This window comes from Cyanistes caeruleus, chromosome 32, assembly GCF_971803275.1.
Source record: "Cyanistes caeruleus chromosome 32, bCyaCae1.hap1.1, whole genome shotgun sequence".
NCBI lineage: Eukaryota > Metazoa > Chordata > Aves > Passeriformes > Paridae > Cyanistes > Cyanistes caeruleus.
In genome coordinates, this window is record NC_141733.1 from 229407 (window position 1) to 254770 (window position 25364).

Here is a 25364-nt window from a genome sequence, read left to right on the forward strand (position 1 = left end):
ATGACGGCGCCGCTCGGGCTCCCCCCGCGCTGGCCCGACGCGCTCGGCTGCCGCTGCGAGGACGCCCCGCGGGAGAAGCCGCGCATGGAGAGCCTGGGCCCGTGCCGGGACAGCCTGGGCCCGTGCCGGGATAGCCTGGGACCCTGCCGGGACAGCCTGGGACCCTGCCGGGACAGCCTGGGACCCTGCCGGGACAGCCTGGGACCCTGCCGGGAGATGCTGCCCCACGGCGTGGCCCCCCCGGCCGCCGCCGCCCCGGACGGAGCCGCGTTCGCGGAGCTGGCGGGCGCGGAGCCGCCTCGGCAGTGCCCGTCCGGAGCCCCCGCGCTGGGCTACGGCTACGCCTTCGGCGGGGGCTACTACGGCTGCCGCCTGGCCGGCGTCAACCTGCAGCAGAAGCCCTGCGGCTTCCACCCGGCGGACAAGTTCCCCGAGGCCGGCGGCTCCCTGGCGAGCGAGGAGCTGCCCGCCAGGGCCAAGGAATTCGCCGCCTTCTACCCCGGCTTCCCCGGCTCCTACCAGGCCGTGCCCGGCTACTTGGACGTGTCGGTGGTGCCGGCGCTGGGCGCGCACCCGGAGCCGCGGCACGAGGCTTTGCTTCCCATGGAAGGTTACCAGCCCTGGGCGCTGCCCAACGCCTGGGACGGGCAGGTTTACTGCTCCAAGGAGCAATCGCAGTCCGCGCACCTCTGGAAGTCGCCGTTCCCAGGTAGGAACTGGAAAAGGGCTCCGCGCCCCGCGCCGGCTGCCCGCAGTGAGCGCGGCTCTGGCCCGGGAGATCCATTCCCGATCCATTCATTCCCGGGAGATCCATTCCCGATCCATTCATTCCCGGGAGATCCATTCCCGATACATTCATTCCCGATACATTCATTCCCGGGAGTTTCATTCCAAATAGATTTTTCGGCATAGATTTATTCCAGAGAGGTTCATTCCCAATAGATTTATTCCAGAGAGGTTTATCCCGGTTATCCCATCCATCCCGGTTATCCCATCCATCCCGATTATCCCATCCATCCCGATTATCCCATCCATCCCGGTTATCCCATCCATCCCACACTTCCCATCCATCCCTTGTATCCCGTGTGTTCCACCCGTGTATCCGGGTCTATTCCCTGGGTCTGTTCCTGTTCCATCTCTTCCACGTCCATTCCATAGATCCGGATTTATTTATCCCATATATTCAATGTATTTATCCCACCCATTCCCTATATCCGGATCCATTCCCCACATCCCGCACATTCCATACATCCCGATGAATTTGTGCCATGTATTCAATATATCCCATCTATTCCGCATATCCACACACGTTTATTCCATGTCTTCCATACACTGCGGATATCCGGGTGTGTTCCATACATCCCATATATTCCATTTTTTTCCGGTCTATTCCTTATATCCCATTTATCCGGGAATATTCCAGATACATTCCAGATATATTCCGCTTTTTTTCCGTGTATATCCCACATTTATTCCACGAATATTCCACATTTATTCCATGTATATTCCACATTTATTCCGTGTATATTCCACATTTATTCCATGTATATCCCGCATTTATTCCGTGTATATTCCAGATGTATTCCGTGTAGTTTCCCTCTATCCCGGTAGCTGTATCCCGCCTTTCCCGCACTCCCGGATTTGTTCCGTGTATTCCAAGCGCCCGTGCGGGGCCGCGTGAGCTCCGGGCTGGGTAATTAGAGGGAAGCGCGGCTCAGGAATGCTCGGGAGCGGGCAATGTGCACGGGCACGCTCGGCGGGGTGAGGCAATCCCGATCCAAAACCCCGCCGTAATTCCCTGATCCTGCCCTTTTCTCCCGCAGCAATCCCGGTCCAAATCCCCTCGGCAATTCCCTGATTCCTCCCGCAGCAATCCCGGTCCAACCCAACCTCCCAAATCCCTCCGCAATTCCCCATTTCTTCCCTTCCTTCCCCTCGCTCCCGTCGGGATTTGCTCGGCGCTCCAGAAAAAAGGGAAAGAAATGGAAATCCTCCCCAAAAACGCTTTGGGGGGAGCTCGGTGCGCGGGGCCGGGCGCTAAATGCGCTCCCAATTAGCGCAATTAAGGGCAGAGGTGTCAAGTGACGAGCGGAGCTGTTTGGGGCAGGAGGGAGGCGCAGAGGGGTGGGAAGAGCCCGAAAAAGGGGGAAATGGCCCCAAATTCCCCCTCTGGAGCAGCTTGGAAGCCACAGAACCCCGGGGGCTGCTCCTCCCAGAACCCCAAAAAACTTGGGTTTGTTGGGCCGGGGAGAAGCGAGGGGGGCGCGTTTTTCGGGGTGGGGGGCGCGTCCCTTTATCCCCCCCCTTTATCGGGACCAAAATTCAGCTTTTCCGGGAATTTTTGGCACTTGGGGAAGGGGAATTCGGGCGCGCGGTGTTGGCTGCGTGTGGGGGCTTGGGTTTGGGGGGGCGCTGGATTTGGGGGACCCCGCTCGCCTTTGTGACCCCAAAAGAGCCCCCGAAGCCTCCCCAATTAACGCCCGGGCCGTAATTAAGAGCGCTCGCCTCCATCTTCCTGCCCCGAATTTCGGGGCTCAGCTCCCCCTCGAAACCCTGCGAGGGCTCCCAAAATTCCGGGGGGAGCCAGAATTCCCGGCAGCGCCAGAGCGGGGCTGGGGGCGTCCCCGAATCCCCAAATCCCCAAATCCCCGATCCCATTCCCCAATCCCGGAGCCTTTCCCTTTCCCCCGCATCCCCAAAAAGCTGCTGGAGAGGGGGAAATCCGGATTATTTTGTGCCCCCCGAGGGGATTTTTGGGGTTTGGGGGCTCCTGTGTCCGCGCCTGGCGGGGTTTTGGGGCTGCTCATCCCAAATTTTCTGCTGCGGGAAGAGAAAAACAGGATGGGGCGAGAAAAAGGAAGGAGGGAAAAGGGGAAAAGTCGAAATATCGCCCCAAAAAGTGGGGTCTGAGGTGCCTTTGATGCCCCATTTTCAGTGCGAGGCTTTGAGGGCGGATGCTCCTCCTTTATCCGCGGCCAAGGAAAACAGGGAATTATCCCTGGTGTGTTTTCATTCCCATTATCCGGAATATGATCAGCCATTATCCCTCTCCTCTGGCGACCTTTCCCCTCTTTTTCCCCCTCTTTTCCCCTCATTTCCCCTCTTCTTCCCCTCATTTCCATTGGTTTTTTCCCCATTCCCCCCATTTTCCCCCCTTTCCCCCTTTCCAACCCCACTTCACCCCCAAACCCCAAACCCCACCTCCCCCATTCCCATTATTCCCATTCCTCCCCCCAATCCCCCATTTTTCCCCCCATTATTTCCCATTTCTGACCCATTTCTGACCCATTTCTGACCCATTTCTGACCCATTTCTCCCCTCTCCCCCCGCTCAGATGTGATCCCGCTGCAGCCCCATTTCACCCCAAACCCCCAATCCCCCGTTTTTCCCATCATTTCCCATTTCTGACCCATTTCTCCTCTCCCCCCGCCGCAGACACGGTCCCGCTGCAGCCCCATTTCACCCCAAAACCCGTTTTTTCCCATTTTTCCCGTTTCCCCCCGTTTCTGACCCATTTCCCCCGCCACAGACGCGGTCCCGCTGCAGCCCGAGGCGGGCGCGCTCCACAAGGAGCGCATTCCCCACACCGACCTGCAGCCCCATTTCACCCCAAACCCCGGCTTTTTCCCATTATTTCCCATTTCTTTTGCTATAATTCCCCTTTTCTGACCCATTTCCCCCCTTTTCTGACCCGTTTCCCCCCGTTTCTGACCCATTTCCCCCGCCGCAGATACGGTCCCGCTGCAGCCCGAGGCCGGCGCGCTCCGCCGGGGCCGCAAGAAGCGCATTGCCCACCCCGAATTCCCCATTTTTTCTCTAGAATTCCCCATTTTTTCTCTAGAATTCCCCATTTTTTCTCTAGAATTCCCCATTTTTTCTCTAGAATTCCCCATTTTTTCCCGTTTCCCCCCGTTTCTGACCCGTTTCCCCCGCCGCAGACGCGGTCCCGCTGCAGCCCGAGGCCGGCGCGCTCCGCCGGGGCCGCAAGAAGCGCATTCCCCACCCCGAATTCCCCATTTTTTCTCTAGAATTCCCCATTTTTTCTCTATAATTCCCCATTTTTTCGCTAGAATTCCCCATTTTTTCCCGTTTCCCCCCGTTTCTGACCCGTTTCCCCCGCCGCAGACGTGGTGCCGCTGCAGCCCGAGGCCGGCGCGCTCCGCCGGGGCCGCAAGAAGCGCGTCCCGTACTCGAAGCTGCAGCTGAAGGAGCTGGAGAAGGAATACGCCAGCAGCAAATTCATCACCAAAGAGAAGCGGCGCCGCATCTCGGCCAGCACCAACCTGTCCGAGCGCCAGGTCACCATCTGGTTCCAGAACCGCCGCGTCAAGGAGAAGAAAGTGGTCAGCAAAGCCAAGCCCGGACACCTCCACCCCACCTGAGGGGACCCCGCGGCCGCCAAAACCCCCCGGAACGGAAAAAAAAATAATTCAGAATAACCGCAGAAAGAGGGAAGGCGGAGGAGCTGAAATTTTTGTGATTTTGGGGGTTTTTTTGGGGTTATTTTTGGGGGGTTTTTATCCGCCGGGATGCTGCTGGGTTTGGGGTATTTAAAGAGAATTATCGTGGAAAAAAAGTTTAAATTTTTTGGTTTTGTGTTGAAAGAATTTAAGAAATCCGAGCCCCCAGAATCTCTGAAATCCGGGTTTGGGTTTTCCCCGTTGGGAAATTCCTCCCCCCCCCCGCCCAAATCCGGGATTTTGGGATTTTGCGGAGGGGAATTTGGGATGTGGAGCTGAGAGCGCGGCGGAATTCCCGGGTTTTCCCCCCATTTTTCCCGGTATCCTGAGCTCGGGCATTCCCGGCGTGGCGAAAACGCCTGGAAAAACAAAATTCCCAAAAAAAAAACATCCCGGGCAGGGCTGGCTGCGCGTTTTCCCGGTTTTCTTGAGGATGGAAAAATCGGGAATGGGGGGCAGAATTCCCTGCCCGAGGCCGGGCTGGGGGCGCGGGGCGGGATCGGAGCCGCTCCCGGGAATTTTGGGGAATTCGGGGGAATTTGAGGGAATTTTCTCCCGCGGGTTTTGCTCGGCTTTGCGGGAAAAGCGGAAATTCCCGCCCGGATTTTGGGGTTTCGGGGTTCTCGGGCCGTTCCTGGAGCTGTGAAAGCGAATTTTTGTTGGTTTTTTTTTGGTTTTTTGGGGGGGTTTTAATTTGAATTTGGAATTTCTTGGGGTTGTCCTGTCGATGTCCGAGCTCGTGGTGTCCGCCTTGTACCATTCCTTAGAAATAAATCGCTTTTTTTTCCCCGTCCTTGTTTTGCCTGGAGGACAAAACAAAAACAAACCCGAAACTCTTCTTTTTCAGGGAAAAGTAGGAAAAAAAAAGGGAGGAAAATGCAGGAAAATTGGGGGGAAAAACCGGGAAAATTGGAGGATGGGAAAGGGAGAAAAGAATCGCGAGGGGGGCGAAGCGAGAGGGTTAAAACTGGATTTTTGTTGCGTTTAATTCTTATTTATTTTTTTAAAAATTGGAATGGATTTTATTTATTTAATTTTTATTCGGTCTATTTTTATTTAATCGTCTCTTTTTATTAGAGTTTTTTTTTACTGAATCTCTTCCTGGTTAAGGTCTTTTCACTGAATTTAATTCAATTAATCTATCTCAGTTCAATATATTTGTATTTAACCGCGTTTTCATCTCATAGACTTTTATTTAATATGTTTTTATTTAATATATTTTTATATTATACATTTAATATATTTTTATTTCATTTCATTCTTCATTTAAATTTTATTTCATTTTTTTTCTCTCTCTCTCTCTTTGTTTTTTCCCTCCTTAAACCCGCCCGAGGGGAGGGGAAAAAGGGGCCAAAAAGGGCTTTAAAATCCCGATTTTTGAAGGTTTCAATTTGCCGGGAGTGCGGCAAAAACCGAGGGGAGAGGCGGGATGGGAATGGGGGAAAAATGGGAATTTTTGAGGCTGAAAAACGCTCGTGAGGGCGGCAAAATATCCAATTTAATACAGATTTAATGCAGATTTAATACAGGTTTAATAGAGATTTAATAGAGATTTTTTATGCATTTAATATTTATTCCACATCCATTTCCTGTCCCCCCAATATTCGGGATTTTTTTAGGATTTCCGAGCCGATTTCTCATTTTTCCCCGGATTTTTCGGGGATTTGGGGCCGTGGGAAGGGCGGAATTCCAGAAATTCGGATTTTGGGGAGCTCTGGGACCTCATTTTTGGGCTTTTCCCCTTAAATCCCGCCCTAAATGGGAATTCCCGGCTGTGCTTTATAGGAATGTTTGGAAATATTTGGGATGAATGGAGAAATTTGTAGGAAAAGGAGAGAAATTGAGTAATTTCCATAAAGAGAGGATGGAAATATTGAAAATCCTCAAAATTCCCAGGAAAAAAGGGATAAAAATCCTAAAACGAACCCGAAAATCCCAAATGAATCCCAAAAAAAACCCCCGAAAATTCCAAAAAAATCCCCAGAAATCCCAAAATAAAGCCCAATAATTCCAAAAATAAACCCAAATAATTCCAAAAATAAACCCAAATAATTCCAGATTAAACCCTAAAATCCCAAATTTAACCCCAAAATGGGGGTTTAGCCTTTGGGGGTTTTTTCCCTCCCAGAATTTTTCCCGGGATCCCAAATCCCGTTCCCTCCCCGAGGTCGCTCCCGGTGGATTTGGGATCCCCGAACCCCGGGAATTCCGCCGGACCCGCCCCTTTCCCCAGTTTTTGGTGGGAAAATGAAAATTTTGGGTTTTTTTGGGAATTCTCCCAGCGGGAAAATCCCAGACGTTGATCCCGAGGCTTCTCCCGGATTTTTTGGGGGGAATTTCAGCGATTTGGATCCCGAATTTTCCAGGTTTTGATTCATTCCCGGAGCTGCTCGGGCGGGAAAAATCCGAATTTATCGGGATGGGAGGCGGAATTCCTCGGGAAAACATTCCCAGATTCCCCCCGGGCGGGAAAATTCGGGATTCGGATTGGAAAGAGAAAATAAAGGGATTTGGGAATGGGGAAAAATCTTCCGATTTTCGTCCCTGGGGACGGAGCTCGGATTTTCCCGGGAAATCGGGAGGGAAATTGGGGAATTTGGGACATTTGGGGCTCATTTTTGTCACTTTTGGCTTGATTTTTGGTCGATTCTGATTCGATTTTTGAGCAATTTGGATTAATTTTTTATCACTTCTGGTTTAAGTTTTTTGGGGTCGGTTTTGGGGTCACTTTTTGTCATTTTGGGTTCATTTTTTGTCATTTTGGGTTCATTTTTGGCGATTCCAGGGCGATTTTTCCACCTGCGCCTCCTTTTTCCTCATCCTGGCGGCTCCTTCATTCCCGAGGATTTCAAAATCCGGGATAAAAACCAAAAAAAAGGAGGAAATCCAAGGAATTCCTTCCCTGGTTCCACCCCGGGTTGGGATTTTTGGGATTTTTGGGATTTTGGTGGGAAAATTTGGAAACCCCGCGGAATTCCGGGAATAAAAATCTCGATCCGGGCCGAGCTGAGCGCTGGGAAAATGAAATCCAGGGGGAAAAGAAAAGGCAAAAATGGAATTTTTCCCCGCTGAAGAGAAGAGGGGGGGAAATGAATTAAAATGGAATTAAAACGGAATTAAAATGGAATTAAAATGAAATGAAAATAGAATTAAGATGGAATTAAAATGGAATTAAGATGAATTAAAGTTAATTGAAATGAATTAAAACGAATTGAAATGAATCAAAATGGGATTGAAATGAACTGGGATGAATTAAAATGAATTAAATTTAATTGAAATGGAATGAAAATGAATTTAAATGAATTTAAATGGAATTAAATGAATGAAAATGAATGAAAATGAATTAAACACGGGCAGGAAAATGGAATTTAATCCGAATTCTGCCCCGAGCCGCTCCCGATCCCAAACGGGACCAATTCGGGATTTTCGGGGCTGGGCGCCGGGTGACGTCACGGATGATGACGTCACAGGCGGTGACGTCACGGGCTGTTCCCCTTGACCTTGACGGGGGTCCCGGGGGAATTCCCGATTTTCCTGCCCTTTGTTCCCGGCCCTTCCCGGGATTTTCCTTCCCGCTTTGGGCTCTTCCCGATCTCCCTTTGTTCCCTTTGTCCTTCGGGAATTTTCTCCTCATTTCCCATTTTTCCCTTTTTTACCCTTTTTCCCCCCAATTTCTCCCTTCTCCCCTTTTTTCTTTCTCTTCTTTCCCCGATTTTTTCCCTTTTTCCCCCTATTTTTCCCTTTCTCTTTTTCCCATTTTCCCCCCGTTGATTTTTCCCGTTTTCCCTTTCTTTCCCCTCGTTTTCCCTTTCTCTCTCCTGTTTTTTCCTCTCCCGTTTATTTCCATTTCCCCCTTTTTTCCTTTCATCTCTAAATTCTCCTTTTTCCCATCATTTCCCTCCTTTTCCCATTTTTCCCTTTCCCTCTCCCGATTTTTTCTTTCTCTTTTCTATTTTTCTCTCCCTTTTCCCATTTTATTTTCTCTTTTATATTTCTTTTCTTTCTTTTCTCCTATTTCCCCCTTTATTTTCCCTTTCATTTTTCCCATTTTTCCCTTTATTTGCCCCATTTTCCCCCCTTCTTTTTTTCCCCTCCCAATCCGACTTTTCCCCATTTATTTTTTCCCAAAAAAATCCAATTTTTTTTAAGGATCGACCCCCCCCAGGACCGGGAATTTTTCTCCTTCCAGCTCGAGGTGAGTGCGGCTCCCATTTTCCCGATTCCACAAAAACTTGGCCTGGAAAGGACAAAAGAAAAAGAGGGGAAAAAAAGGGAAAAAAGAAGATTTTTGATTATTTTTGGGAGCTCCCAGAGGCTTTGCCAAGGAATTTTTCCCGAGGCGCCTCCAGCGCCGCCGCTTCCCGGCTTTTTTTGGCCGCTCCGCCTCAAAGTGGGGAAAATCCCTCTTTTTTTATGGATATTTGGGAATTCCATCCCGAAAAATCGCGGCCGCGCTGCGGGCGGGGCCCAGCGAGGGCGAGGATCCCAGAAATTCCCTTTTTTCTCCTCATTTCCCAAGGAAAATCGGATCCAAATCGCCTCCTCTGGGCTTCTCCTATCGCGACTCGCTCGCGACTCGGGAATTCCACCCTTCCCTTCCCGGTTTTTGGGGTTTCTTTAGGAATTCCAGGGGGGAAAATCCCAATTTTTCCCCCCAAAGCGGAGCTGGAGTTAAACCCGAATTTCCCTGGATTTTGGGGCTGGATTTTCCCTTCCCGGCCTGGCAAAAATGGGAAAAAAATTGGGGAAAAATGGGATTTTCCAGGGACTTCCCTCTTTGGGACCCGCAGAGATTCGGGCTGAGCTGAGGGAAATCCCCATTTCCCGCTTTTCCATGGAATTCTCTTTCTTTTTGGGGCCAATCCCGCTTTTCCAGCTTTCCCAGGTGCGGATAAACCCTGCACTAAATCCAGAAATCGGTGGGAAAAGCGGATTTTCCACCCCGGGGACATTCGCCCATCCCAAAAATCCCATTTCCATGGGATTTCCCCGGACCTCTCCATATTTATTCCCCAAATCCTGGATTTTTAAATCTATTTATTTTAAATTTATAAATTTTTTTTTAATCCTTTTTTCTTTATTTCCCCCCACCCTTTTTGCTCAATTCCCGATGGATTTGGGAGAAAATAAAACCGGGATTTGTTTTTCCAACCTCCGGACTCCCCAAAATCCCTTTCAATTCCCTTTTCCCCTCCCAAATTTTTCTCCCAGCTGGGAAAAATCGGGATTTTTTTTGGCCTCGGAATGGTTAAATTTCATTTTTTGGGTGGGAGCCGGAGAAATTCGGGATATTTCCATTTCTTGATTCCGCTTTTAATTCGCGATTCTGGAAAAGGCGGGATCGGAGATTTTTTTTGGGAATAAAAATCCCGAATCCAGGCCGGGCCGAGGGGGGGAAAAAAACCCCCAAAAATTGAATTCAGGAGTGGGGAAAAAAAGGCAAAAATGGGATTTTCAGGGAAAAGGGAAAGAGGAGAAATGCCGGGGATAAAAGCGGGGGGAAAAGCGCGGAAAGAGCGGGAATTGAGCCCAAAAGTTGGGAATGTTTTCCCGGGGCTCATTTGCATGGGATGCCGACCCTTTTTACTGCCCGAGACAGTGACCTTGAACTGCGCTTTTCCAGCCGCCTCCCTCCCCCTTTCCCGGGATTTTTTATGGCTCTGCCGCTGGAATTTGATGATTTTCGGGCTTTTTTCCCCCCCAAACCAGGCTGGGAATTTTCCTTTTCCTCCCCAAAAAAAAAACCCCGAGGGAAAATGTGAAAAAAAATCATTTTTATGGAAAGGTTTTGCCTGAAAATCGGGATTTTTCCAGCTGGGAAAAAAAAGAGGGAATTTTTATTTATTTTATTTATTTTATTTCTTTTATTTCTCTTCCCCCTGGGGTTTTTTTTTGGGGTTAAAAAATGGGAATTGCGAACCGAGGGGTTTTTCCAAGCGCTTGAAGTGGGAATTGGGATTTTTAAAATTTTATTTTATTTTATTTTTTTTGTGGAAAGACGTCCCGGGGGTTTTTAAAGTAATTTTTTCGAGCATTCCCTGAGCTGGAAAATGGGATTTTAATGGGAAAAGAATTCCCGCTGGAAAGGCGGGAGCGCCGCCGAAGGGTTTTTAGGGTTTATTTTTATTTCTGTTTTGGTTTTTATTTCTGCCTCGGATCCGCTCCCAGAGTTCCAGGCCCCGCTCCCGAAATCCCGCGGCTCTTCCCAGCTTGGAAAACCGGGAAAAAACGGGAAAAAAACCCCAAACACCCCAAGAAAAAAATCGCTTTTCTCACCCCGAGCCTCCCCGCAAAAAATGCGATTTTTCACTGAATATTTTACCACAAATTTCCAATAACGGAGAGCGGAAAAAAACCCCAAAATCCCGGGATTTTGGAGAAATTCCCTTTCTCCAGCAGGGAACAAAGCCCCGGAGCAGCCGGGACAGGAATTTTTGGGCGTAGGGAAGAGGAAGGAATTTTTTTTCCCTCCAAAATAATAAAAAATGAGCAAAAGGGAGCGAACAAAGCCAATTCCGGCGGCTCCGCGGGGCATCACGTGCGCGGATTTTATTGAAATTATTCCTCCCCTCATCCAGCAGCTTTTTATTCCCTCCTCCTACCTGGAGGGGGAAAAATTCCTTGGCAGGGCTTGAAAAACGCCCCGAAAGAGAGAAAAAAATGAAAAATAAATAAAAATCCCCCTCCAAAAGAAGGGAAAAGCCCCCGAAAAAAGCGAATTTTGGGCGTTTCGGGAAATTTCTGGCTGGGGTTTTGTCTCCTCCGCAGGGAAAGGTGCGCCAGGAGCCAGGGGAGCGTTCCAGGCTGGAAAAACGCTGGGAAAAGGTGGAATTTCGGGTTTTTCCACCTCTCCGCAGAAGGAAAAGCCGCCCGGAGCAGCCGCACCTGATTCCTTTGGGGGATTTCAGGGATTTTTCCAAAGGTCTGGAAGCCTCCAGGAGAGGGGAAAGAAAAATGAGTTTATTTTGGGGGGAAATGCCTGAAATCCAGCGGGGGGGGGGGAGGGAAAAATGGGAATTGCGGCGGTTTCGCCTCTCCGGGGAGAATTCCCGGGATTCTGGGGAGGGAAACGCGAAATTCCAGCGAGGGGGAGCCAAGAAAAGGTGGGGAAAGGGGGGAAAAATGGGATTAAAAAGCAGAAAAAGAGGAAAAAATTCCACCCCAAGCCCCCCGCAGGTCCCGCTCTCCACTCGGAGCTTTCCCAGCATTTCTTTTTCTTTCCCAGGATTTCTTTCTCCCTTCCAGGATTTATTTTTCCCCTTCCAGGGTTTATTTTTCCCCTTCCAGGGTTTATTTTTCCCCTTCCAGGATTTATTTTTCCCCTTCCAGGATTTATTTTTCCCCTTCCAGGGTTTATTTTTCCCTCCCAGGTTTGTTTTTGGGGATATTTTTTTTGAGTTTATTTCACGCTGGAAGGAGCCGGGATCGATTTTTATTTATATTTTTATTTTTTAATTATTTTTATTTTTTTATTATTTCTTCCCCCTGGTTTTTCCTGGGAGAAGGGGGAGGGAGGGAGGGAGGGAGGAATAAATGGAATTAAATTCCCTCTGCGCCACTTCCAGGGGCGGGGATGGGCCAGGAAAAATGGGAATTTCGGGTAATTCCCAGGGAAAAATGGGGCAAAACCCCCGATTTTAAGGGTTGGGGGATAAAGGAAGGAAAACGGAGCCGGAGCTCGCCAATAAAATGGATTTTCCCGAAAAAAACCCCAAACCGGGAGAGGCCGGGAAGCGCTCGGGAAGCGGCTGGATCCTCCCAGAGCCGCGGAGGCCGGGAGAGGGAGCGGAAAAATGAGAAAAACCATCCAAAAACGGTGAAACGATGATAAAAATGATGGGAAAATGAGCAAAAATGATAAAATATTGATGAAAGCGACTAAAATTGACACAAGAACGGCCCGAAGACGCTAAGAGGAGCTAAAACAATAACGCGAAATTATCAAAAATGACTAAAAATGATAAAACAATGATAAAAAATGATAAAAAATGACGAAGAAAATGATAGAAATGGATAAAACGATGATAAAAAAATGAGCAAAAAATGATAAAAAATGGCGAAAAACGATGAAAACTCGTCAGGAAAAGGGGATAAGGACCCAAAAAAAGGGAAAGTGGGAAAGGTCGGGAGCGGCTCCGGCTGGAACCGAGCCCCATCCGTCTCCTTAAAAAGCCCCGTAAAGTTTATATGACACAAAATCTAATGGGGATTTATCGGGGCGACGCCGCAACGCCGGCTTTTACTTAATCAAGGAGTTCATTAATTAATTAATGAGCGGCGTCCGCGCCCCTCGTGGTTCCCCCCCACACGCACACAGACACCGGCAGCGGTTTTGGGGTAAAAAACGCGAATTTTTCCTGCTGAATATGGGATTTTCCGGGCGCTTGGCCAGAGCTGGGGTGACTCAAAACCACCAAAAAATGGAATTAAAGCCGGAGGGGATTTGGGGAGGTTTTTTAATGGTTTGGGTTTTCAGAGAGGGGGGAAAGGGAGGAGAAATGAGGGGAAAAGGAGGAAAAACGGGAAAAGGGAGGAGAAATGAGGGAAAAAGGAGGAAAAATGAAGGAAAATGGAGGAAAAATGCGGGAAAGGGAGGAAAAATGAGGGAAAAAGGAGGGAAAATAGGCAAAGAGGGAGGAAAATAATGAGGAAAAAAATGAGGAATAAAGGGAGGGGAAAGGGGAGGAAAAAGGGAGGAAAAAAGGAGGGGAAAGGGAGGGGAAAAGGAGGAAAAAAGAGGGGAAAAGAGGAACAAAGGAGGAAAAAGGGAGGGGAAAAAAGAGGAATAAAGGGAGGGAAGAGGGAGAAAAGAAAAGGAGAAGGAAGAAGGGGAAGGGGAGGGAAAAAGAGGTGGAAAAAAAGAGGAAAAAAAGGAGGAAAAAGGGAGGAAAGCGGGAGGAACCGGGCTGTGTTTTGTCTGGGCTGCGGAGGGGAGGGGACAAAGGGGGAGGGGACCCGGGGGGGGGAGGGGAGGGGACCCGGGGGGGGGGAGGGGACACCGAAGGGGGGGAGGGGACACCGAGGGGACCCCCCGGGCTCACGTGACGGCGGCGCCGGGGCCAATGGGCTCGGGCCGAGCCTTTTAACCGCGCTCCATGGCCGGGCCGGGGCCGCAGCCCGAGCCCCCCGGACCCCCTTTATTGGCTCCCTGCGCGCCCCCTCCCCGCGGGCCATGGGCGAGCACAACCTGCTGAACCCCGGCTTCGTGGGGCCGCTCGTCAACATCCACACGGGCGACGCCTTCTACTTCCCCAATTTCCGCGCGTCCGGCGGCCAAATCCCGGCCATCCCGTCCCTGCCGTACCCGCGCCGGGACAACTTCGGCTCCCTGCCCGCCTGGGCCCCCGGCGAGCCCTGCGCTCCCTACGCGCAGCCCTACCTGGGCTTCGGCCGCGCCTGCGAGCTCGCCCGCGCCGACGAGGGCAAGTGCTACTACCGGGAGGGCGACAAGGAGCGGGGCAGGGACGGGGCTCTGCTGCCGCTGGAGCCGCTGCCCGCCGCCGGCACTTTGGGGAATAATTTCGGCAAGTTCGAGTACCCCGGGCCCGAGGGGATGGGCCAGGACCCCCCGTCCTGCCAGTCCCTGGAGTCCGACTCGGGGTCCTCGCTGCTCAACGAGGGCGGCAAAGGGGACGCGCCCGGCTTGGTGTCACCGCTGAACGCGGGGAGCGGAGGTGAGAGAAGGGAAATGGGGGTTGGGGGGGTTGGGGGATTTTTTGGGGATTTTTTGGGATTTTTTGGAGGGTTTTGGAGTGGGTATTGGGGCGATGTTGGAAGGGTTTTCCTTGGGAATAAAGGGGACGCGCCCGGCTTGGTGTCACCGCTGAACGCGGAGGTGAGAGCAGGGAAAGGGGGGTTGGGGGGGGTTTAGGGGGGTTTGGGGTTTTTTGGGGGATTTTTTGGGTTTTTTGTGGATTTTTTGGGATTTTTTTCGGGGGGTTTTGGGGTGGGTAGTGGAGCGGTGTTGGAAGGGTTTTCCCTGGGAATAAAGGGGATGCGGCGGGGTTGGTGTCGCCCCTGAAGGCGGGGAGCAGGGAGAAGAGCCGGGAAATGAGGATTTTGGGGGTTTTTGGGAGGTTTTGCTGTTTTCCCGGGAGGTTTTGGGGTTTTTTTGGGGGGGGTTTGGGGTGGATATTGGAGCGGTGTTGGAAGGGTTTTCCCTGGGAATAAAGAGGATGCGGCGGGGTTGGTGTCACCCCTAAAGGCTGGCAGAGGTGGCGAGAGCCTGGAAATGGAGGATTTTGGGGTGGTTTGGGGTTTTTTTCGGGGGTTTTGGGTTTTTTGGGAGGTTTGGAGGGGTTTTAGCGGTTTTTTTGGTGGATGTTGGAGGGGTTCGGGGAGGGTTTTCCCTGGGAATTTGGGGTTTTCTGGGCTTGGTGTCACCGCTGAGCGCTGGAGGATTGGAGAAGCGCCTGGAAATTGCGGTTTTGGGGAGGTTTTGGGGGTTTTGGGGTTTTTTAGGAGGCTTTGGGCGTTTTCTGGAGGGGTTTTGGGGGTTTTAGAGGGATTTTTCAGGGGTGTTGGAAGGGTTTGCCCTGGGAATTTGGGGTGCGCCGGGCTTGGTGTCTCCTCTGAGCGCAGGCAGCGATGAGAGGCTGGAAATGGGATTTTTGGGGTTTTGGGGTTTTGAAATGGGTTTTTTTGGGGGTTTGGGGGGTTTTGAAGGGTTTTGGGGTGGTTTTCAGAGGGTGGGCGTGTTCTGGGTTTCTTTTCGGGGGTTTGGAAGGATTTTTTTGGGGTCCCTGGGGAGAAAGGGGACGTGGCGGGGTTGTTGTCAGCCCCCAGCGCTGGCGGCGCTGGTCAGGTTGGAAAAAAGGCGGATTTGGGTTTTTTTGGGGATTTTGGGGGGGTTTTGGGGCTTTCGGAAGGGTTTGGGGGTTTCGAGGGAGGTTTTAGGGGGGATTGGAAAGGTTTCCCTGGGAATAAAGGGGACGCAGCAGGGCTGGTGTCAGCCCCGAACCTTGGCAGCGGCGCTCGAGTCCTAAAAAGGGGGAAATTGGGTTTTTTTGGGGGGTTTTGGGGTGTTTCGGAACGGATTTGGGGTTTTGGAGGGGTCTTTTGGAGGGGTTTTCCCTGGGAATTTGGGGTGGTGGCACCCCTGAACCCCAACAGCGCCGGTCAGGTGCTAAAGAAGCGAATTTTGGGGTTTTGGAGGGGTTTTGGAGGGGTTTTTGGAGGTTTTCGGGGGTGTTTTTGAGGGGTTTTGAGGGGTTTTGGGGTATTTTGGAGGGGTTTCCTCTGGGAATTTGGGGTTCGCTGGGGTTGGCGTCTTCTCTGAACCCTGGCAGCGCTGGCAGCTCCTAAAACCCGGGGCTTTTTTGGGGTTTTGGGGGGAAATTTGGGGTTCGGCGGGGTCGGTGTCAGCCCTGAACCCCGGCAGCGGTGGGAAGGTCCAAGAAAGGGGGTTTGGGGTTTTTGGGGTGTTCTGGAAGGATTTGGGGTTTTGGGGGGGTTTGGAGTGTTCTGGAGGGGTTTTGGAAGGTTTTTTGGGGGATTTTGAGGTGCTCTGGAGGGGTTTTGGGTTTTTGGGGGAGGTTTGGGGTGTTCTGGAGGGATTCTGGGTTTTTTTTGGGGGGGTTTGGGGTGTTCTGGAGGGATTTTGGGGTTTTTTGGGGGGTTTGGGGTGGTCTGGAGGGATTTTGGGGTTTTTTGGGGGGTTTGGGGTGTTCTGGAGGGATTTTAGGGTTTTCTGGGGGGTTTGGGGTGTTCTGGAAGGGTTTTGGGAGGGTTTTCCCTGGGAATTCGGGGTTGGTGCCTTCCCTGAGCCCCGGCAGCGCCGCTCGGGTCCTGGAACGGGGAATTCTTTGGGATTTTTTTGGGATTTTTTTTTTGGGGTGGTTTTGGGGGGTTTGGGGTGTGAATTTGGGGTTCCCCCGGCGGGAGCGGCGCCGATGTGGGGTCAGGCCGCTAGGGGTAGCAGCGAAATCCCGAATGTTTTATTGGGTGCCGGAGCTTTTAAAAGAAAAGGCCATAAACATGTAAATATCCCATAAAAAAAAAAAACAACCGGGAAGAGGCAGCGGCGGCAGGAGCGGCCGGAGGGAGCGGAGGGGAGGAAAAATGGGGAAAAAACGGGAAAAAACGGGGGGGAAAAAAAAGGGAGAATCCCTAAAAAACCCCGACCCTCCGGGAGCTCTTTTGGGGTCACGGCTGAGGGGTGGGAAATGGGGAAAATGAGGGAAATCCCAAAAAAACCCCAAAGAAACCCGCGCTGGGAATTGGGGACAGGCCCGGATTTGGGATGGGGGGTCCGGGTTTGTCTCCCGATTTTCCAAATCCCAAATTCCCCAATTTTGGGGGCAGCGGGGGAGGGGCGGGGGCGATTTTTTAGGGGAAAAGGGATTTTTGGGGATGATTTTTGGGGGGAAAACGAGGAAAAGGCGCTGTGGGGGCGCTTTTTTTAGGGGGAAAACGGGGGGAAAGGGGCGTTTTGGGGATGTTTTATAGGGAAAAATGGGAAAAGGGGAATTTTTGGGAGTCTTTTAGGGGGAAAAGGGGGAAAGGGGAATTTTTGAGATGTTTTATGGGGAGAAAAGGGGAATTTTGGAGATGTTTTATGGGGAGAAAAGGGGAATTTTGGAGATGTTTTATGGGGAGAAAAGGGGAATTTTGGGGAGGCTTTTTAAGGGGAAAAAGGGACATTTTGGGAATGTTTTTATCAGGAAAAAAGGGAAAAGCGTCGCTTTGGGGAATATTTTTAGGGAGAAAAGTGGAAAAGGGCATTTTGGAGATGCTTTAATTGGGGAAAAAAATGGAAACAGCGCTTTGCGCGGGGTTTTATTTTTCGCCAAAAAACCAAAAAAGGCGCTTTGGGGACGCTTTTTTTAAGGGCAAGCGGGGCCGGGGAGGTGTTTTTTGGGTGGAAAAAAGCGGATTTTAAGGGCGGGCGGCTCTCGCAGGCGCTCCGTGGTACCCGATGCACACGAGATCCAGGAAAAAGCGCAAACCCTACTCCAAGCTGCAGCTGGCCGAGCTGGAAGGGGAATTTTTGGTGAACGAATTCATCACGCGCCAGAGGCGGAGGGAGCTCTCGGACCGCCTGAACCTGAGCGATCAGCAGGTGAAAATCTGGTTCCAGAACCGCCGCATGAAAAAGAAAAGACTCCTCCTCAGGGAGCAGGCGCTCTCCTTCTTCTAAATAAAACCCGGGTGGAATCGGGGTTAAAAAAAAAAATCAGCAAAAACGGCAAAAAAAAAAAAATTGAAAGGAAAAAAAATGAAAAAAAAAAAAAAAAATAATTCCAAATAAATCCCCCACGGAGACTCTGAATCCCTTCCCGTCCCGCCCTGAGAAATCGGGGAATAAAGAGGAAAAAAAAGGGAAAAATCGCGCCTAAAAATAGGGAAAAAGCGACCCCCGCCAGCGGAAAAAGGAAAAAATAATTCTAAATAATAGGAAATGTTCCGGCTGATAGGAAGGAAAATGTTCGGTGGAGGCGGCGTTGGAGAGGACCCAGGGGAGGTTTTTTGGGAGCTTTCCCAAGGCCCAGCTCAGGTAATTCCCGGATTTCCCCCCAAAACCGCGCTGGGAGGATTCGGGGCTCAGCGGGAGGGAACAGCAGCGAAAATTCGGGATTTGGGAAAAAAAATCCCGCGTGGGAAACGGGGTTTTTGTTGTTGGAATGGGGGGATTTGGGGGAAAATCGGGGGTTTTTTTCCGGCTGGAAATTGGATTTTTCCCTGGAATTGGGAGGGGTCTCTGTCACCCTCGAAGAGGGAAAAAACCGGAATTTTTTCCACTTCAATTCAACTTTTCCTGGAGATTTTTCCTTCCCTCGCTGCCGATTTTCCGGCGTTTCTTTGGGGTGTCCCGATATTCCGCCTTCCCTCCTTCCAGAACTTGTTCTTTTTATTCTTTTCCCGTCTCTGGGATGTGGAGTTTGGGCTGGAAACGCTGGAAATTGGGCTGGAAAATGAAGAAAATCCCTTTTCCCGGGGGTTCATTCCCGAATCCTGCCAGAACTCGGGATATTCCCGGGCGCTTTTTTCCCCCTCAAAAGCGATTTTCAACCCCCGAAAAAGGAGAAAATTCCCTTGATTGGAAAGAAATCCAAACCAGCTCAAAACCCCGCGGGTTTTACCAAAAACGTCGCTTTTTTCTCCCGAAAAATCCCGATTTTTGCCCTTCTCGGGACCAGGAATGGGATCCCAAAGCTCTTCCCAGGTTTTTTCGCCCCCCCGGCGCAGCAGAGCCGGGAATTCCTGGGATAAAACCCCCGAGTTTTGGTGATTCCCGGTTGCGTTTTGCGCTGCAGGCACTTTCGGGATTTTTGGGATTTCGGGGGGAGCTTTTCCTGCCGGGAAATGGAGATTTTGGGCTGAGGAAAAGGTCGGGAAATTCGGGAAGAGCTCGGGAAAATCGGGAATTTTCAGCAGAGGAGCGGCCGGGATTATTTTGGGGATATTTTGGGGCTATTTCGGGGTTATTTTGGGATTATTTTGGGGATATTTTGGGGTTATTTTGGGGTTATTTCGGGGTTATTTTGGGGCTATTTTGAGGTTATTTTTGAGTTATTTTGGGGTTATTTCGGGATTATTTTGGGGTAATTTTGGGATTATTTTGGGGTTATTTTGGGGTTATTTTGGGATGTTCCCACGCGCCGCGTTCACGGTCACGGCCGGCGCCGCTTTTATGGACGAATCCCGAAAAAAAAACCGGGAAAAAAACCAAAACAATCCCTGGCAGGAGCCTTTTCCCTCTTTTCCTGCGCCTTTTTTCCTCCTCTCGCCATCCTGAGCTTCTCCTTCCTCTTTTCCTCCCCTTTTTTTCCCCCATTTTTCCCAATTTTTTCCTTTTTTTCCTCCTCCCTTTTTCCTCTTTTTACCTTTTTTCCTTCTTTTCCCCCTTTCCCCCCTTTCTTCCCTCTTCCTCCCTTTTCCCCCCTTCATTCCCCCCTTTTTTCCTCCCCAATTTTCCCTCCTCTTCCCCCCTTTTTCCCAATTTTCCCCTTTTTCCCCGTTTTTCCCATTCCCACCGCAATTATTCCCATTTTTATTCCCTTCCCGAGGTTTTTCGGCCGGGAAAAAAAATCCCCCAAACTCCTCCCTGGACCCCAATTTTGGGCTCAGGGTCCCCCTTTTCCCCTGGTTTTTCCCTTTTTCCCCCATTTTTTCCCATTTTTCCCTTCCAGAGCCGCCGCGGGGCCGTGCAATAAAACCCAAAACGTCTCCAAATCCCCATTTTTGGACACTTTCGCTCCAGCCCCAGCTCGTGCAATGGGAAAATTCAATTTTCGGGGGAATTTTGGGGTTCGGGCGCTCTCCCAGGAGATTTCGGGGGTTGGAAATTCCTCCCAAAACCCCAAATCCGCGCGGATTTTGCTGAATTTTGGGTCCTGAAGCGCTCCCGGCGGAAGAGGGGAGGGCGGAACCTCGGGAATTTTGGGATTCATCCCCAAAAAAACCCCAAATGGAGCCGCGTCCTTCTTGTCCCGCCCGGGAAATCCAAATAAAATGAAATCAAATGAAAATAAAACGGAAATAAATCGAGAATGGGAATTAAAAACCAAACGGAAATGAGAATAAAAGGAGAGGAAAAGGAGAAACTGAAATGAGAATAAAATGAAAAAATGAAAGCGAATTGAGAACGCAGCGAAAATGGGAGAATAAAATGGAAAAGTAAAAAAGAAATTAAAACGGAATAAAGAAAAATAAAATGGGAATAAAATGGGAATAAAACGAGAATAAAATGAGAATAAAACGAGGATAAAATGAGAATAAAGTGGGAATAAAAGGAAATTCGAATTCCCCGAGGCAGCAGCAGCGAAAATGCCGGAAAATGGGAATTTGGGCCCAATTCCCGTCCCCGAGACGCGCTCGGGCTTTTCCTCCTGCGCTGGCCCGGCTTTAATTAATTCCCGGCGTTAATTGCCGGCCGTAATTAGCGAGAAATGCGGGTCCGAGGGGTGAGTCCTATGCAATGTCTGTCCTGTGCAACGCTTCCGGCTGATATCTGTAATTAATGCTGAATTAATTAATGAACCAATTAATGAATGTGTTCTGGTGTCATTTCTGAGGAGAAGAATAAAGAAACTCAGCCCAAAACCGCGCCGTGCTCATTATTATTGTTATTGTTATTTATTATTATTATGACTTAATTATTATTATAATTACTACTCTTGTTGTATTTTTAGTATTTTGAATATTTTTTACTTTATTTTTATTTTTATTTTTATTTTTATTTTTATTTTTATTTTTATTCTTATTTTTATTTTTATTTTTATTCTTATTTTTATTCTTATTTTTACTTTTATTCTTATTTTTATTTTTATTTTTATTCTTATTCTTATTCTTATTCTTATTCTTATTCTTATTATTGCTTTATTGTTAATTTATCGATTATTTTTATTGCTATTATTATTATTATTATTATTACTATTGTTATTCGCCATGAGAATGAAAAATCGCGCCTGAAACTCATCCAAAAAAGAGGGCAAAAAATAAAAATATTGGAGGGTTTATTTTATTTTTTGAGGGTGAAAATAATTTGAAGAAGTGATGAAATAAAATGTGAATAAAATTCAAAATCCCGAGGGGAATAAAGAGGAAAATCCCGGGAAAACAAAAAAGGGGAATTCGGCTTTAACTGGGAAGAAAATTCCTCCCCAGATCGGGATTTCCGGGGGTGGGAAGAGCTGGAATTTCGATTTTTAGGGGAAAAAAAAAGATGGAATTCGGATTTTTAGGGGAAAAAAAGCCGGAATTTGGGGGTTTTTTTTGTGAATTTGGGATCCTTTTGTCCGCGGGAAGGGAAACAACAGCCCAGGCCGAAACCTCCCCAAAAATCGGGAATAATTGGGATTTTCGGAGCATCGATTCCAGCGGGAAACTCGCGGGGAAAAGCGGAAGAAATGAGGAAAAAACGGGGAAAATCGGGGAGAGAAAAAATCGCTTTTTTTTTTTTCTGGCTCGCTGGGCTCGAGGAGCCCCGGCGGGGATTTAATGAGCGCGGGGATTAATTAATTAATGAACGGATCTCGTTGGAGGGAGATGGATGAAAGCCCGGCCGCGGGAAGGGGGGCGGGGAAGAAGAGAAAAACCCGAAATTAAAGATAAAAACCCGAAATTAAAGAGAAAATCCCGAAATTAAAGAAAATCCCGAAATTAAAGATAAAAACCCGAAATTAAAGAAAATCCCGCTGGGTTTCCGCTCTCGCTGCGGGAAAAGCCCCGGGATTGTTCCTGGGCGTTTGCTCGGAGCTGGGAAAATTCCCTTTTTCCCCCTTTTTCCCCCCAAATTCTCCCCTTTTGTATTCTCCAATTTCCCCCCCATTTTCCGCTTTATTATTCCTTTTTTTCCCCCATTTTTTGCCCCCTTTTTTCCCCTTTTTCCTCCTTTTTCCCCCTAAAGGGACCCGGGGGCGTTTTTGGGGTCCTGAAGGGACTTTGGGGCGGTTTTGGGGGTCCCAAAGGGACCAAGGGAGCGATTTTGGGGTCCTGAAGGGACCCTGGGGGTGATTTTGGGGTCCTGAAAGGGTCATGGGGGCATTTTTGGGGTCCTGAAAGGGTCGCGGAGGCGTTTTTGGGGTCCTGAAAGGGTCACGGGAGCCTTTTTGGGGTCCTGGCGGGTCCAGGGGGACATTTTGGGGTCCTGCTCTCAAATTTGGGGGGATCCAGACGTGACCGGGGGCGTTTTGGGGGACCCCAAAGGACTCTTGGGGCTCTTTTGGGGTTCCTGAAGGGACCGGGGAGGATTTTGGGGATTCTGGGGATTTTGTGGCTCCATTTTTGGGGTCCAAAGCGCCCCCGGATCCCTTTTTGGGGTCCCGCCCTCCCGCCCCGGTTTTTCCCTTTAAAACTCCCCCTTCCTTCATTTCCCCAAATTCCTAAACCCCCCAAAACCCAAATTCCCAAATTCCCGAACCCCCAAACCCCAAATTCCCGAATTCCCGAACCCCCAAAATCCCGAATTCCCGAACCCCCAAAATCCCAAATTCCCGAACCCCCAAAATCCCAAATTCCCGAACCCCCAAACCCCAAATTCCCGAATTCCCGAACCCCCAAAATCCCGAATTCCCGAACCCCCAAACCCCAAATTCCCGAATTCCCGAACCCCCAAATTCCCGAATTCCCGAACCCCCAAAACCCAAATTCCCGAATTCCCGAACCCCCAAATTCCCGAATTCCCGAACCCCCGAACCCCCGAATTCCCGAATTCCCGCTTTTCCGGGCCCATCCCAATCCCGATTTTATTGGGATTTATCCCGCGCGTCCCCCCCGCCTTTGGGGCCGGGGAGTTTTTTTATGGCTCCGAAATTCTCTTTATGGGGCGCCGCTGAAATAAAACATCTGCTCCTCCCTAAAATCCCGGAATTTCCACATTTTTCCCTTTTTCCCCCTTTTTTTTTTCCCGCCCCAAATCCATCGATCCCAGCGCTCGCCTTAAATTTAACGAAATCCTCTAAAATTGGGATTTTTTTGTGTTTTTTTCTCCTTTTTTTTTGGCCTAAAAGGAGTCAAAAAATTCCCGATGTTTTCCAGCGGGGCTTTGTTGTCGTTTTAGGGGGAAAATGGATTTTAGGGAAGAATTTTTGGGGAAAAAAACGAGGATTGGGGGAAAATCTCGGTGTTTTTTTGAGGGGTCAGAGCGGATTTTTGGGGGGGAAAAGGAAGAATCCGCAGGATAAACCCCTAAATTTTAATTATTCCATAAATTCCCTTCCCCCTTCCCCTCCAGCTCGACCCAAACCCGACAAAAAAATGGGATAAAATTCCCATTTTCCCGCAGTTTGGGGGTCGGGATTCGCCCCCAGCCGCGGCTTTCTGGCTTCTGTAAAAATCCTGATTGTTGTAATTTCATTTTTCCCGATTTTTGCTCCCTTTCCGCCGCCTTTTCCCGGGATTTCCGCGCTGCCCGCGGGAGGAGCCGCCGGGATTTTTCCGTCTGGGTGGGCGGGCAAAGTGAAGGTCAAGTTAAGCTCAGCCTGGGCTGCGCCGATTCCCTTTTTTCCTCCTTTTTTCCTCCTTTTTAACTCCTTTTTTCCTCATTTTTTCCCATTTTCCCCCATTTTTTCCCCGCTTTTCTCCATTTATTTTAATTAAAACCCCATTTCCGCACCCCCAAACCCCTCCCGGGGGATTTTACGGAAGATTTTCCCTCCGAATTCCGATTTTTCCCCGATTTTTCTCCCCTCCACGAGGCTCCAAATCCATTTTTTTTCCTTTTTCCCGCCGTTTTTTCCCCATTTTCCCCCTTTTTTCCCTCTTTTCCCCCCATTTTCGCCGCGGAGGGGATGGAAAATCATCAGGAAAATCCCAATTAGGGTTCAAAACCCGAAAACAACGAAATTCGCTCGGTAAGAGAGGAAAAAAAAAAGGGCGGAGGGAGGAAAAAGGGGGAAATTCCCTCAAAAAAAAAAAACCTCGGGAAAACTCCGATCCTAAAAGAAAAATGGGATTTTGGGGGGGTTGGGATTTTTGGGGTCGCGCCCAGCCCGGCGGGAGCGCGGAGGGAACGGAATAATTTGGATTTTAAGGAGATTTTCAGCGGATTTTGGGGTAATTTTTGGCTTGGGGGAAAAAGGTTTGGGTTAAATGAGGAAAATCCAGGGAGGAAATGGGAAAAAATCCCCAGAATTCCCCCCAAAATCTCCTCGTGTCCCTCCCTTCCCCCCCCCGAGCTGATCCCACCCCGAAATCCGGGAAAAAAGGAATTAAAAGGGATTTAAAATCCGTTTAAAAATGGGGCTGGGGGGTTAAAATTCCCCCAAATGAGGAGAAAATTCCCCAAATCCCGCAGGAACGAAAGGACCGGGACAAAGCTCGGCCGGGAGCGGAATTTGGGGGATTTTGCCCCAAAATTTTATCCCAGATTTCGCCTCCCGGGTGGGGCCGGACCCCGAAGACGGACAATGGGGAAATTCCCATTTCTGGCGCTTTTTGTTCTTTGTTTTGGGGGCTTTTCCTTTTTTTTGGGGAATTTTTTCCTCTTTTTTGGGGATTTTTCCCCCCTTTTTTTTCCCTCCTCGGCACCGGCAGCAAAAAAATGGGAAAAAACTCCAATTTCCCCCCAAAAATCCCAATTATCCCCCGATTTTCACCCCTGGAGAGACTCAAAAACCTAAAAAAAATGCGAATTAAACCCGCGGAGGAGGTGGGAGAACCAAAGAAAACGGGTTCGGCAGAAATTTGCCCAAAATTCGAATTATTTTGGGGAATTTTGCTTGGAAATCCCCCGGGATTTCAGCGGGACGGGGGGAAAACAACGAGAAATGGAATAAAATGTGGATTTCGGGGGAAAAACAACGAGGTTCGGGTTTTTACCGAGGTGCCCGGGGGAGGAATTCACATTTTTTTTAAATAAAAATGGGAGAAAAGGAAGGAAAAGAGAGAGGAGAGTAGAAAAGAGGGGAAAAAGGAGGAAAAAAGGAATTTTTTTCCCGCTTTAAATGAGACGGGGGCGGGGGAAAAATCCAATAAAATTTTTAATTTTGCGGGGGAATAAAGAAATCAATCAAAAATCTGATTTTCAAGGGATTTCCGCCCCTAATCCAGAGGATTTGGAAGAGCTGGGGGCGGGTTTGGGGTGGAAAACGCGGATTTTATTGGGAAAAAGGGCCGGGAATTCCATGGGATCCAAGGATGGATGGAAAAGGGGAAATTTTCCTTCTTTTCCCCCAAAAATTTCTCCCTTAAGGGCTGGAAAAATCCCCCCGTGAAGGATTTGGGGTGGTTTTATTCCCATTTAATGCGGGGAGATCCCAAATTCCCGGAGTTTATCCCAAAAAAAACCCCTCGGGATCCAGGGAAATCCAACCCCGGGGCGGGAAAAAATGGGGGGAAACCCCAAAATTGAAGGAAAAAAATAACGGAAATCTAAAAGCCATTAAAAGCCGAATCCTTGGGAATTCTTTCCTGGGGATTTTCGGGATCCAGGAATGCGCTGGAAATTCCCGCTTTTATTCC

General features: G+C 49.5%; 2 protein-coding genes across 3 annotated transcripts; both read left to right on the forward strand.

Moving 5' to 3' along the window:
* On the forward strand, positions 1-4918 carry HOXC13 (homeobox C13). Its single transcript, XM_086870405.1, has 2 exons — positions 1-709; positions 4126-4918. The coding sequence occupies exons 1-2, from the start codon at positions 1-3 to the stop codon at positions 4380-4382; spliced, it is 966 nt and encodes a 321-aa protein (XP_086726531.1). The 3' UTR covers positions 4383-4918.
* An 8714-nt stretch (positions 4919-13632) lies between these two features.
* HOXC12 (homeobox C12) lies at positions 13633-17598 on the forward strand. Of its 2 annotated transcripts, none has more exons than XM_086870493.1 (2): positions 13633-14134; positions 17342-17598. In XM_086870493.1, exons 1-2 carry the CDS (start codon positions 13633-13635, stop codon positions 17596-17598), a joined length of 759 nt encoding a protein of 252 aa, XP_086726619.1. The 2 variants fall into 2 exon arrangements, with proteins under 2 accessions (XP_086726619.1, XP_086726621.1); XM_086870495.1 differs by having other exon boundaries at positions 17360-17598.
* Positions 17599-25364: the final 7766 nt, after the last annotated feature.

Bases quoted from the DNA above. Each gene is read 5' to 3' on its own strand.
- HOXC12 (XM_086870493.1), top strand. From the start codon at position 13,633: ATGGGCGAGCACAACCTGCTGAACCCCGGCTTCGTGGGGCCGCTCGTC. The intron at 14,135-17,341 runs GTGAGAGAAGGG...GCGGATTTTAAG, and splicing joins GCTGAACGCGGGGAGCGGAG to GGCGGGCGGCTCTCGCAGGC.
- HOXC13 (XM_086870405.1), top strand. From the start codon at position 1: ATGACGGCGCCGCTCGGGCTCCCCCCGCGCTGGCCCGACGCGCTCGGC. The intron at 710-4,125 runs GTAGGAACTGGA...CCCCCGCCGCAG, and splicing joins CTGGAAGTCGCCGTTCCCAG to ACGTGGTGCCGCTGCAGCCC.